The sequence below is a fragment of the Accipiter gentilis genome, chromosome 29 (assembly GCF_929443795.1).
Source record: "Accipiter gentilis chromosome 29, bAccGen1.1, whole genome shotgun sequence".
NCBI lineage: Eukaryota > Metazoa > Chordata > Aves > Accipitriformes > Accipitridae > Astur > Astur gentilis.
This window is the reverse complement of record NC_064908.1, coordinates 10,501,977-10,515,965: the sequence shown is the minus strand read 5'-3', so window position 1 is coordinate 10,515,965 and position 13,989 is coordinate 10,501,977. Positions and strand designations below refer to the sequence as shown.

The following is a 13,989-nucleotide window of genomic DNA, read 5'->3' as shown; positions in this document are numbered from 1 at the left end:
TATCAGTGGAGCCTATCTCCTCTGACACTTCCTTCTCTTTAGGATCATCTCCAAAGACCCAAACTAGCAGCCAAAGAAAGCAATGGTTAGCCTTCAGGAGTTCACACTAGCTGCTCAACCACAACGGAGTTAAACACTCATTGATCAGTTCTTAAGGTAGAGTTTAAAAATACAAGATGCCAAGCTTAAAAATATGCATTTTCTTTTTGAAAAAAAAATGTACAGTCAAATTTTAAGTGGATCTACAAGACACTCAGCTATCTTTAAGAAAAGTAAACCTTTGCAATGCACTGCAGAGTTTTCTAACCAGCAAGAGCCAGTGAGTTGGGTAAACTGCAGTGTTTCCTGAAAGAGCTTCAGTGGCTTTTTTTTTTGTTTCCACCCTGTAGGCAGAGACACTTGAAAGGCAGTACAGTGCCTTCACGCTGCAGAGCACTAGGTTAGTTCTTCTCCTGTCTCACTCTTGCACTACAGACATAGCTCAGCGTGAGGCTGGTGTGGGCACAGTGGGCAAGGGCAGTTCCATGGAGGGAGTCTCAGTCACTTCAGCTGGACTTGGCTTGCGAAGCTCCAGTTTCTCAGTGAGTTGGTTATAAAGCTCCTTCACAGCTTCCCCACTCTGCAGAATGAGAATTAGGGAGGGGAAAAACAGAAGTGTCATACTTCATTCTAGCTGCTACTAGCTAGAACGCTAAGTATGCAATTATCCTGTGTGTTTTAATACAAACCAACACAGAAAGAGGAAGTTACAAGGTTAACTTCAGACACAACTTGGTACATTTGGAAAGTAGAGCTCATGTTCCATTAAGCAACGTCTGGAAAGGCAGATGCTTTCATTTGCAATTGATTTTCCCTTTCTTATGCCTCCCTTCTTACCTGCTTGGTGGGCTCCAAAGCCTTCTGGAGAGACTCTAATTTGGCAGGCGCCACTTTGTGATGCAGATGAAGCAGCAGTCTTAGCACATGTCTGTGTACGTTCTCCTTTCTGCAAAAAGCAATTTTTGAAGCAGAGTAACTGATATAAACAAACACCATCTTGAGAACAAGAAAGCTACTGCAACAGTACCAGAATAATTCACACACCCACAGACTGGCAGCTTTGTTGTAATTTTCCAAAACACCTGAGAACTATAGCCTGTGTGCTACAAAGTGCTAACCCTGCCTTAAGACTTTCAAGCAATTCGTGTAATTATTCAACAGGAATGGACTAACTGTAGCAATCATGAGGAAGGAGGGGGAGATTTTAAGCACAGACTGCAGCACGTGGCAGCAGCTGGTCTCTGTTGGACAGGCCATATGCACATGCAAGAGGATGTTTGTCCCTCTGTATGTGTGGAGGAAGTGGTAACAGCAGCGGCACATGCTGCTATGCCTGAACAGCAGTTCTAGTCATTTTTGGGGAAGCCTCCTGGAAGTTAGATCTGGTCTGCAGGCCACCAGTTGGACCACACTGACTTAACAGAATTAACAGATACAAACAGATTTTCTGCATGCAGCTGATACTGCAAAGAGCTGAAGTTAGCTCTTCATGTTCAGAGCTACTGCAAAGCATGAAGGATATTGTCTTTTGCAACTCTAACTTATGAATAATGAATTACAGTTTAGGTAATAGTTCATAATCAACAATTTTGCTGATAAAAACTTGATTACAAAATATAAGCCTTAAAGAAAAATAGCATCAGGCTAATATTTCCACTATATGTGAAAAGTTTGCTGTACTATTAAACTACAATTCAAAGCAGTATAACCTCTCTCAGGTATCCTGTACACTCACTTTCCTCACTTTCCCCTAAGGAAAATCACATTTACCTTGAGCAGGCAGTGAGAAAGAAGCCATCAAAGAGACTGGTGCAGAACTCCTCGAGTGCAAATTCATCACCCAGCAGCGTGAGATTACCAGTAAGCAGATGCAGAAAAATATCACTGAAGGCCAAGTCACTGAATGTCTCAACTATACAACATGAAAAGGAAAGAGACAGACTGACAAGGAAGTGCCAAAACCTCACTACACAGTGAGGTTCAGATGTTCCTGCTGAAAACTTTGCAGTAAAATTTCCTTTTAAAACAGGTAGCCCAGGCATGTCGCTTTGATCTTTCAGACATAAAAGATTAGGAGCAGAGTGTTGAGAAGAATATGTAGAAAGCCCATGTGTCCACCATGGCTGAAGTCACAGATTAGTTTGCTCCTGCCAAAATCACAGAGTCCCCTGCTATCCTTCTCCCTCCATCGTCCTCTGTTCATGGCCATATCCACCTCCTTGTACTCCTCAGACCCCATAGTGAGCAGATACAAATCACTAACCAGTGGAAAATACACCCATGTAAATGAGCTGACAGTTCAGCAAAGGGTTCAAAGAACACCAGAGCTGGGGTGAGGGAGTGGGAAATGAACCCCTGCCACAATTATTGGGAGCTGCAATTCCTAAGATTGCTTCAGAGCTCTCACGCAACTTACCCCAGAGAAGTCAATGAGAAAAGTAATCCCAGGAAAAAATTTAAGGCTGTGCTCGGTCCTGTTTTGTTATAGGGTTTTTTACCACACAAAGCCAAGTCGCAAGAACTTCTGGCCACCTGCAATTACTATGAGCAGCGGCAGAACTAAGCCACCTGCTCTTTCATCTTTCAGATTCATTCCAAACAGTTCTCAGCTAATGTCATTGTTAATACAGCCTTCAATCTAAGGAACTACTGACCTTCAGCCACTATCCCTAAATTCTTGGATCAGCAGAAAAGTATCCTAATTGCAGACAAAAACAAACACTTCTGCAGGGCCTTACAACTAAGCCACCAGAACAGCCAAAGGCAGAACATTACATCTTTGACTCTGAAATCACTTTCACTCCAGGTTTACTTGCCTCCTAGGTGTCCAGTACAAGGCAAACAGCTGTAGAATAGAACACAAGACAAAAACTTACCTAGTGCTGGCAGGAGCCTAAGGAAAGCATTCTTATTCCTCTGTTTAGTGATGTGAAGGATGTAATACAGCCCAATCTCACAAGCTATTCTGTTCTCCTGCAAGAATCTGTTATGGCAGAAGCAAAGTTCTTAATTGATAAAGCTAGAACAGATTATTATTTTTTTTAAAGAGGTTTTAAAGTACTGTTGGATAGCAATCAAGCAGTTACAGCAGTGGCTAACCTCAAACCCACTGAAGAGCAACTACTCGGTGATTGGTAGATGATCATCACTATGTTCATTACTATTGCCCAGAAAAATTTACCATTCAGCAAACATCGTGCTGTCTCACAATCAAACGGTTGGATTTGATTGTGAACATTTATAATAGTATTAATGATAAAAGTGCTCATTCAAAACAGGTTTTAGAAGGCCAAATACTCAAAATGATACAAAGCCCAATACTGTTTTCGTTTAGTTTCCCAAACGTCAAATATCAACACTGTCATAGAGGAGAGTACAACTACCAGGATACGGTACTCCAGGTTCTGGCATACAGACAAGAATTGTGCTGGAAATTAGTGCAAGATCTGAACACAACATAGCACACAGTGGTTTTATGTATCTTTTGGACGTCCCTGAACTGATAGGTTATGAAAAGAGAATGAGTATCTGTGTAACAGAAATGCCAACTTAACAATTTACAGTAGCGCTCTTCAGAACCAGGCATGGGCACTCGTCTAGCTGCACCCAAGTATCACTCAAACATTCATCATTCACTGCTTGGGAAGGTACACAAGCAGCATATTTGAAAGCAGTAATACCAAATACTTCCATATTCAATCTGCCAAAAGATTGGTCATTAAAAGAAATATTAATTTTTATCTATAAATTGTATTTGAGGAATCATGGTGGAAACCTGTTCTGCTAAAGGAACAGTTCTGGCTTGATTAACCAGGACTGTATTACTCCAAGAAAGTCTTCATTTTACCACATACAGTGTTTTTTCCTGTCAGTGGTGGCTGGCTCCTTGATGTTTTACTTTGGTAACAAGACTGGTTCAAAGGTGGTAAGGCAGATTACGTACTTGGTGAAAGCTTCAGGAATGGTGCTGGGGTAGGGAATTGGCCCCTTCTCCTCTGAGGGCAGCTTCTGATCCACATTGAATGTGTGGTCATCCACCACAAAAGACATCAGCATAGGTAAGAACTTTGTGATCAACTCAGCTTCCTTAGAGGGATGGAAGAACAGAGGAAAAAGAACAATGCTTTCATCAATCAGTTCATGCCACCTAACGGTCCTAGAGTGCTGTAACAAATAGTGAGGCAGTATTATGAGCCCCATCCTACGCTTAGGAAAACAAGCTTTCAGACATCTAGTTCCAGTCAAAATTCTTGACTAATTCACTTCCCCATGTTCCACTGGTAATTAAGAAAACTGTATTTCACCTCATCTACAGAAATACTCCTGCTCAAATTCTTTCTTTTGACAATTTCATAGCATTTCTTCTGAGAGACCTTTTCCAATTCCACAATTTCAGCTGTGTAGAAGTTCCCAGGAACAATGAGCAACCAGTGCAGAATTTAATAGAGGTACAGTCTGATTTTAAAACAGTAAGGGCCAGGCATCCATGTAAATAAAAAAGCAGGTATACGAAGCTTACAGCATGTCCATTTGAGCTGCTGCTCTGTGACCACTTACATGTTTTTCTAAGAAAGCTATGATGAGAGGTATGCAGAGTGAAGGTTAAATCAGGGATGCAATAAAATAATAAACAAGTCTAAGTTTGTTTAATTAAATATGTTAAATTCTAAACATCAGAATGGCTCACCATTTTTGGTTCCTTGAAGACTTGACTGTCAATCATGTCCCAGGCCCCCTGTCCCAAAGACAGCATCCTAAGGAGCAGCAGCAGATCTGGGCTTTCCTCGAATATTAAGGGGAGGAGAAAAACAGCTATTTTGATCTTCCACAAGTTGCACATATAGATACTTATTTGGAAGTAGTGGTTTACATTCAAAACTCTCCTGGACTGCTGGAGGCATTCAGTTCTCCGATTTAATTGACAACTGATTCCTCAAATGGGAATCAAATAACAGACACACCTGAGAGTTTGCAGTTTCTTGTAATGTTTTTTAATGCACCAAGAAGTATGCAGCCAATCTGATCACGACATCTTTTTTAAATGTGTCCAGCCAAATCAGTATACTGAAATATAATGCGTGACAGGACAAATCAATTCATCTCAGCAGAAGTAAGAAAGAGAAAGCGTGTGTAAGAATGACAATTTTTTTTTTTTATATTATGCCCTGAAACCAAAATAACTTTCAGTCTGAAACTGTAATGAAGAAGTAACTCAATCCAACGATAAAATTTAACAACTCGGGGTTAAAACCAGCAAATGCCTCACACTGTTCAGACACCTGCAAAGCTACCCTCCTTTAACATTTAAGCACCTCCTGCAGACACTGCTTGCAGGAACTATTATATTGCAGCCAACAGACCAGAAAAATGTAAACAAATCCATCGCATTTACCGTGGCAGGGAAAAAAGGCTGCTGCTCTTAGGCAAACTGATGAAAGGACAAAAGCAGGGAGGCATATATTCTATATATGATTTTATATATGCATAGCTGTTAGGATAGAATGAGCCATGCAGACAATTCATTGTCAATTCGGAGAGCTCTGAAATGCCCGTCTCCAAACAGTGCTCCTGCAGAGCTCTAAGATATGTGCTACAAATGCATAGGCAGTATCACATTTCACTTATTTCAATTTACACATGCATTTGAGAACTTAATTGTACTTCTTCTACAGTGCCAGCCCTTTGCTGATGAATGCTATTCAATTAAGACTATAGTTCAGATTAGGTACACAAGCTGCGACACTCACCCTGGGTAAGGTGTCCTGCCCAACCAGGTCTTGCAGGTGCCTTATGGTACTCAAGGCTAAGGTGTTAATGGCAAAGGGATCACACAAGATCATTGATAAGTCCCTGAGAAGTAAAAATCAAATACATGTCATACGTAACAAACAACCCTACTGTACAGTTCCAAATCTAGCTGCAGGACACCAGAGTGTTTCACTAGAGTAAGATGTTTGAGCATATTCTTTGTTGTAACCCTGTCAACTATCAGATGTAACATCAAAGTAGTGTGTACATGTGTACACTATATAAGCGCACACACACTGCTATGTTTTAAGAAGAGAGGTAGACACAGGACAAGTACTGTAACAATACCCTTACTATGATAATGTAAAACCTGAATTTCTGTCTTTTGTCCACCTGATGAACCTTCTCCTGCCTTGTAAAAACACCATGAATGTTATTTCTTTGACTTGAAAGAGCCTGTTATCTGAAACAATTACTAAAGGTCTTCTGCACTGAAATCAAGCAGATGTCCCATAGTCAGTTACCAGGCCACAAGGGAGATGCAAGGGTGGTAATTTAAGCAGTACAAGCTACATCATCAGAACATGTCTGGCTATGCCCTAGTGCATTAAAGCTCACGGATGTACTGGATTTGACCACACAGAAGAGCTACTGGCTGTTAGCTGGCTCTAGGGAAGAATTAACACCTACAATATCTGCCAGATGTTGTGATTGCCAGGAACCCATTTTCAGTTTCTCAATAAACAGCCCAAGTGCCTTACCCCAACACTTGTTCTTGTCCTTTCTTCACTCCATCCAGAAACCCTTGCAATTCCCGAGCTCTCTTGTTGTCCACAAACTTCTCCCGAATGCAAGCATCAAGGCACCAGGTGAACTGTTATAAAAAAGGAGAAAGCTTTACGAACCACAGCAACTCCATAAACCAGCAATAAAATAGACAATGTCAGAGAAAACAGGCTCAAATAACCTCCAAATATCTGGAATGATAACATTTTATTAATATACTTAGGTATGGTAGCAAGCTGGCCACAAATACAGAGGAGGTCAGAAATACCAACGTTCCAAAAGGAAGTCAGAGATACCAATGCAAGCTAACCTGGTGTCACTTTCTCCCCTCCCAAGAAAGGCACTCCCTGGCAGTTAAGGAAGAGGCATGTATAAAACATACCGCTGCCCAGCACAAGTAATCAGTGTGCATTTACACAAGTAGGAGGCTGACAAAGGAGAAGCATCACTTAGCAATAATAATATGGGATATTTTAGCTATTGCAATACCACTCCCATCCTGTAAGAAGGGGATATTAACAGTGGAGGTGCTTCTGCTTTAGAGTTGTATTATCAAAATGGAAAGAGACAGTTAAGTAAATGTTTTAACTGACCTAAAATTAAGGGCTTTTTTCCTCTTTCAGAAAACAACATATATTTTCCCCCAGTATTTCAGCTGTCAAAAAAGAACAAATTGCTGAATTTTCTGAAATGCTTTCATTGTGGCTTCCTTGCCTTGCAGCAGTCACTGCATTTTGCAGTGGCAGAATGAGATTGCTGAAAATGATATGCGACTTGAACAAGAATTGCCCTTTTTTATTTAGTCACTGTCTGTATACTGATTGGGGACTCTTGATCAGAAGATGTTAAAAAACATGCAGTAACATCATCACTCTAGAACATATTCTCTATAAGCTGAATACACATAAAACTTAGCAAAAATACTTAAGAGAAAAAACTTTGTTCTAGATCAGAGTGATGCTGACCACAAAGGACCAGTAAGAACATCCTGGTGTGACTTTAACAACACATCTGCCACCCCACAATATTTTAATAATGTTTTCTTATAATTCAAGAGCCAAAGTATTTAATGTTACACACACAGTTTACTGACAGATGGAGTATATCACACCAGGCACAACAGGGAGGGAAACAAGATTTGATTAAGAACCTGGGGCTAGCTAATGTTTTTGATTACTTTTTTGCAGCATCCTCATAGGTCAGATTAGACGTTCTTAACACTGCATAAGTACTATAAATTTGAATGATTTATGGGTTATGAAATGAAAGCAAGCTGCTGGTTAACCAAGATGAAATTTTCACCTGAGGTTCCAAGGAATATAAGATGACTTTTGGGTTCAAGGTCTGAACTCTCTTCACAGAGAGGAGACATCTTCTCTGGGCTGAAGTCCTGCAGGGCAGCAGGTATGCACAGGAGTGGGCGAAACAGAAAATTCTGCAGTAATACTCCTATCTGTCCCACATGATCAATACCTTATGACAGGGGTCAACGGTGCAGATTTCACTGATTTCCAGGTCATGCAGCGACATCAGGAGCTCTGCCCGTAGTGTGCAGTAATGAACATTCCTTGTCCGAAGGAACAAGGTTCTCAGAAACTGCAACACCATATCATAGAGCTTCACGTTCTTCCCAATCATCTGGGTCAGCTTCTGAACCACCTAAACTCAAAATGAAAAAATGTGCACTCAGTACCAAGACAGAGTGTTATTTCACACACACACAAAACGTAAATTAATTCTTTTACATGATATATCAAGACTGAAACATCCGCATTGACGTGAGTTCCTGAAAAGGAACTATTTATACCAAGATTTCCAAGAGCATTTGTTCAACAGATGTTTACCAAATCTTTCATAGCCATAATGAAAGAATAAAGAATGTCCAGAAAAGGCTCTCTTGCAAAATGAAATTGAAGCATTTGTAAAATCAGGTGCTCAGCTATGTAAAACAAGTAAGAAGCAGTACCTGTTATTGATTAATATAATTTACAATTACTGCAACATGAACAAAACTCACTTTTCTCTGGAAGTCTTTTCGTATTTCTATCTACCTTCAGGCTACAGGCAAGGTCAAGTCTTCTACTGGTTTTGGCTGGGACAGAGTTGAATTTCTTCACAGCAGTTTGTATGGGGCTGTTTTGGACTTGTGCCGAAAACAGTGTTGATAATACACTGATGTTTTAGTTACTGCTGAGCAGCGCTTAACATAGTATGAAGGGCTCCTCACACTGCCCCGCCAGCAAGTAGTTTGGAGGTGCACACGAAGTGGCGAGGGGACGCAGCCGGGACAGCTGACCCCAACTGACCAAAGGTATATTCCAGACCATAAGGTGTTGTGCTCGGCAATAAAACTGGAAATGGAGGTTGGTGGGGGAGCAATTGTTTTATTTGCATCACTTGTTTTTCTTGGGTTTTATTTTCCTCTCTCTTTGTCACTTTTTTTCCTTACAGAATTTTTTCTTTTCTAATTTATTTTTAATTATTAAACTGTTTTTATCTCAAACCACAAGTTTCTTTCTTTTACCCTTCCAATTCTCCCACCCATCCCACCAGGGGGAAGTTAGCAAGCAGATGAGTGGTGCCTAGTTGCCAGCCAGGGTTAAACCATAAGTCTGCAGTGTAAACTTGAGGTAAATTGCACCACAGCACTTACACTAAATGGGTTTTTGAAAGCAAAACAGACCCAAACCAAACCCCCCATGTAGCAGAAGTGCTACCCTCCCTGAAATTGAAGTTTTATATACTGCCTTATCACTGCAATTCCTTAGCATTCTTGATAGTAAGGTCCTTACAGGAACTCAGATATTTCCCTTTTGCAGAAGATGCCCCCTGAGGTAGAGCGACACATTATAGCTGAACCACTGTAACAGCTTGCTGTTGCCAAGAAGAGGAGAGACCCACTCCTCCTAATGCCTATGCCACTGCTCCCTCCCACATCAAGCCTGCCTGTGTGATCCAGTCCGTCTCCTCACAATGGCTTTGGTGCCAGGTGATCTCTTCTTTGAGCAGGTCCAGCTCACTATCTTGGAAAACTACTTACTGGTTTTATTTGCCAGTTTCTGTAGCAATTACTGAGCTGAATCAACTCATGGAAGGGTCTGATAATCTCCAGAGCTACAGGGAGGGAGGGGAGGAGCAGCACCTGCCCTTCCTGTGCCTGAGTGTTGGATCAGCTCAGCCACTTCATGTAATTCCATTCAAAGAGCAACTTTTCTGAATGCCAGCTTAGGTACAACTTTCAATGTCCTTTTCCATGTTCCAAAAAACAAAACAAAACAAAACCCAAAGCTTTTTTAGACTATGTCCTGCTAAAAAAAAAGTCCCAAGAAAAAAAATCTAAGATATTCAAACTGATTTGAACATCCTTCAGAACAGATGAGGGGTATTAAAGCCAGACTGAGCAATAAAGGAAAAAATTTGGCCTTGCTATTTTTTTTAAAAGCTCATAAACATTTTAGAACATTAATCAATTATTACACAGCACTGAGTAACTATTAAAACAATTCCTGCTGCTTTCATCAAGCTATGTAGGAGAAAACAGCCTGGTAGTTCTCACAAATACCTTGTCTAGCCAAACAACTTTAGTAGTGAAGTTGGGTGGGTGAAATGGACATTCTGTTATTTGACGAGGTTGACTGAAAGCTGATGAATTCCATTCACAAGCATGTTGTAAGAGGTTTCCTTGTCCTTACCTCTCCTTGACGTCTTGTTTTGGGAGACGGACTGAAGAAATTGTGCAAGACAGAAATATCATTGCTGAAGAGAGTATTTTCTTTCTCCAGGATATATTGCTTCAGCAGTGGAGATACCTCATCACCAAACAGAGCCTGGTTATCCTGCCAAATCTGGCGCTTCACCTCCACTGCACATGCTTTATATAAATCCTTATCAGCCATTACTAACTTCAGCTTCTTTTCAGGGACCTGTGACCAACAAAGCAGTTACCAAAGTGCAGAGCAGCTTACCTGGCTGACTGTCCGAGTAAAAAGTAACTGACTACAGAAGACGTCTAAATCATAATCTCAGGCAGTCTGGTAATTTACACAACAGCAATTAAACAACAGGCAGTATCACAGACTCATCTTTTGCCTTCCCTACTCCTATAACAGTAAGACAGTCCTAAGACACTTAAGACTTCCTTTAAACCTACGATGCCAAGATTCGGGGTGATGCTTCAAAACTCAGTAACTTATAGAAGTTCTAGTAGCAGTTTTTAATCCATTACCTTTAAATACAATATGATGCTTTTAATAAGGCTACTCCTAGAGGGTTTTGTTTCACAGAACTGAATCTCACTCCTTTCTACTTCTAGTTGCATTCTTCAAACCTTATTTTCCACTTGTCACAGATTTTTAAATCAGCTGTGGAAAAACCCACCTATCAGCGACTTGACTGCTTTTCAGGAAGATGCGTGTATTGAATAAAACAGGGAAATAGTCTCATCTGATTATGAAAATGTAAAACATTTTTTGAATTAGTCTACTAAGTTGTTACCAGATACAGGAATGTAGTAAATCTTCAGTCACTGAATGACAAACTTTCAGAAGGTATGCAGATGGAGCAGGCAGCCCAGCCGACAGCACAGCCAAGAGAAGCTATACAACAGAGAGGTAATGCAACAGGCCAACTGGCAAAGCGGTTTTACCTTGGGCAAGTGCTTCATGACACACATTACCACAGGCTGTATGGAAGGCATCTTGACCAGGGAAAAGCTCTTCTCTAGAAGATCTTCTAGCTTCTTGTATCTGAAAACACGTAAGAGCAAGAGACTACCATGTTACAGAAAAGGACCGCAATGGCTCATCTCAAAGCCACTGGGACTTGATCCCCCAGCAACCTAACTCTCCTTTGCAGAAGTCACTCGTCCGCTCTAGTTTTCACACAAGATTCCCAGCTCACCCCAAACAACCAGCAAGACTGCACACAAACCTCTCCTCAACCTTCCCTTCCAAAGCGATGGCAGAGACCCTCTCCAGCAGCTTCTCCCTCAGCTCGTCGAAAACCGACTGGTGGAACTCCAGCCGGGGGGTGCCGTGCAGGTCCAGGAAGGGCAGGGCCGACTGCAGCGAGGGCAGGAGCACTCCATTTTCTGTCTGCCGACACAAACACCGCCCAGGGACGGAGGCGGGAGGTTAGCCGGCTCCGCTAGCCAGCAGACGACAGCGGGGACAGCTAAAGCCGTGCTGGTTAAAGAATAAAAAGAGGCGAAAACCCCACAAAACACAGGCCCCGCTTCGGGCCTTCTCGTGCTCCCCACAGCCCCGGCCCCTCACGGGCGGCCCCCGCCACCCGCGCACCTCCGTGGCGACCCGCCTCACCTGGAACTGCTCGATGGCCTTCAGCGGCTCCGTGCAGTTGGTCAGCGTCTCCTTCAGGTCCTCGCCGTTGGCCACCCCCAGCTCCTGCAGCCCCGCATACATGGCGGCCTGGCCGGGCCCCGCCGGGCCCGCTCCCGCCACAGCTTCCCCGCCCCACCCCCCCCCTCCCGCCGCGCTCCCCGGGCCGCCCGGCTCTCCGGTCCCCCGGCCCAGCGCGGTCCGGCGCTGTTCCCCGCCCCGCGGAACCCGCTCCGCCGCACAAAGGTTCCGCCGCTCCTGCCGCGGGGCGCCCGGGCTCCCCGCACCGCCCCCGCCGGCGCCGGGGCCGCAGCAGCCGCCGTGCCGGGGAGGGCGCCGCGGCTGCCGGCTGAGCGCTGGGGGAGGCGGCCGGGCCCCGGGGCACGCTGCTCCCATCAACACCAATACGGGAGCACGGCAGCAAATATCGGGGTGCCTGCGGCTGCGTGAGGCGACCCCCCCCCCCCGGCGGGCCGGCCGCCGCTGCTCGGCTGAGGCCTGGCAGGCAGCGATGAAAACGAGAAATGCCACCAAAAACAGCCTCGCAAAGGAGAAGTGGCCTTTCCCCATCACGGTTTGACCTTTGCAGGCCCGTACTTCAAAACAGCTGCTACAGAGCAGGGGAAAAAAATCCTGATTTGTCCTTCATGAGATCTGCAGCCAGGCGCCAGGACTGCATCGAGCTGCAGCAGTCCAACCCATCGCAGAAACCCCTTTGGCATCTGCCCTCCTGTTAGTATAATTATTGAGGCAAAACCTATGTGATTTAGAGCCCCCCAAACCACTTGGGTCTGTCGACAGACCCCCACGAACCCCAACGTCTGGATGACAGAACAGACGCGCTCCGCTATTCCCAGCCCTGAGCTGCTGCAATGTCCTTAGGTCCGGCATTTCCCCATTTCCCCTCTCCGTGTCCCAGCTGCAAGAGCAACCCCTGCACGGTTTGAGGTGCACGCTGCTCTGCCAGCGCGTGGTTTCTGCGGGAGCGAAGCAGGACTGGCCTGACCACGGCAGGATCTGGCAGCTCCTCGGTAGCTGCCAGATATCCTTAGGTGCTCATGATATATCGCAATATTGGTATAAACTACTGTGACCAGCCCGTGGGCACGAGCAATCAGCCAACCACCACAGTGCGAGCAGCCGCTCCATGCATCCCACATGCAGCATTTCTTTGAGACAGGAGGATGCCTGGGGCACCCGTTTTGTTTGCAGCACTGCAGCAAGCTGAACTGCTGTACAAATCCTCACCAGCGAAGTGTGTGAAAGCCTGCCTGTCCTCCCAGGCAGATGTGAGAGCAGGGGAAGGAGGGCTGTCAGCGCTCTGGCAATTTAATCTGTGTCCTGGTTCCAAACCAGAGCATTGTCAGCCCAAGTGTAAGCAAACCAAAGAATCACAGAATGGTTTGGGTTGGAAGGGACCATTGAAGATCACCTAGTGCAATCCCCCTGCCATGGGCAGGGACTTCTTTCACTAGATCAGGTTGCTCTAAGCCCTGTCCAACCGGGCCTTGAACATTTCCAACGATGGGGCTTCCACAACTTCTCTGGGCAACCTGTTTCAGTGTCTCACCATGCTCATCGTACGAAATCTCTTCCTTACATGCAATCTAAACCTACTCACTTTCAGTTTAAAACCGTTGCCCCTTGTCCTGTCACTACAGGACATCTGCAGATGCATTCTAGTTGCTGACCAGCAAAATCTGAACTGGAGTTTAAAGTCTGCAGGAAGATGAGGGAATTCTGGCACTTTGCTTAAAACAACTCTAAGCTGGACAGGTGCATCTCCAAATACCCCTGCAAGACCAAGGAGGTGTCAGTCCTTTAGTTCTGGAGACAGAGGCCTGGCTGGTGAAGTCCTCTGGTGGGGACAAGATGGCTTTGCCAATACATGGTCCAGCTCACACAAACAAAAACATTTCTTTAAAGGAGTTGCACTTTTATTCCTAGACTTAGTCACTGGGACACAGATGAAGACAGCCTGAAAGAAGTACCTCTCCTGGGACTAACACATTTTTCTTCAGAAATTCTGGTTTCGGAGACGTGTCTTTGTGGCACCAGAAAGGAGAAAGCAGGCACATGT

The 13,989-nt window shown here is 44.1% G+C and overlaps 1 protein-coding gene across 2 annotated transcripts; it reads right to left on the bottom strand.

Moving 5' to 3' along the window:
• Window positions 1-185: 185 nt before the first annotated feature.
• On the bottom strand, window positions 186-12,054 carry NELFB (negative elongation factor complex member B). 2 transcript variants are annotated; one of them, XM_049831827.1, is made up of 13 exons: window positions 11,892-12,054; window positions 11,503-11,666; window positions 11,219-11,318; window positions 10,266-10,496; window positions 8,047-8,232; window positions 6,549-6,661; window positions 5,787-5,889; window positions 4,727-4,822; window positions 3,983-4,125; window positions 2,916-3,022; window positions 1,810-1,951; window positions 877-985; window positions 186-619 (listed from the first exon to the last, which is right to left on the bottom strand). In XM_049831827.1, the coding sequence occupies exons 1-13, from the start codon at window positions 11,991-11,993 to the stop codon at window positions 482-484; spliced, it is 1,734 nt and encodes a 577-aa protein (XP_049687784.1). In that variant the 5' UTR covers window positions 11,994-12,054; the 3' UTR covers window positions 186-481. The 2 variants fall into 2 exon arrangements, with proteins under 2 accessions (XP_049687784.1, XP_049687783.1); XM_049831826.1 differs by lacking the exon at window positions 11,503-11,666 and having other exon boundaries at window positions 11,892-12,006.
• Window positions 12,055-13,989: the final 1,935 nt, after the last annotated feature.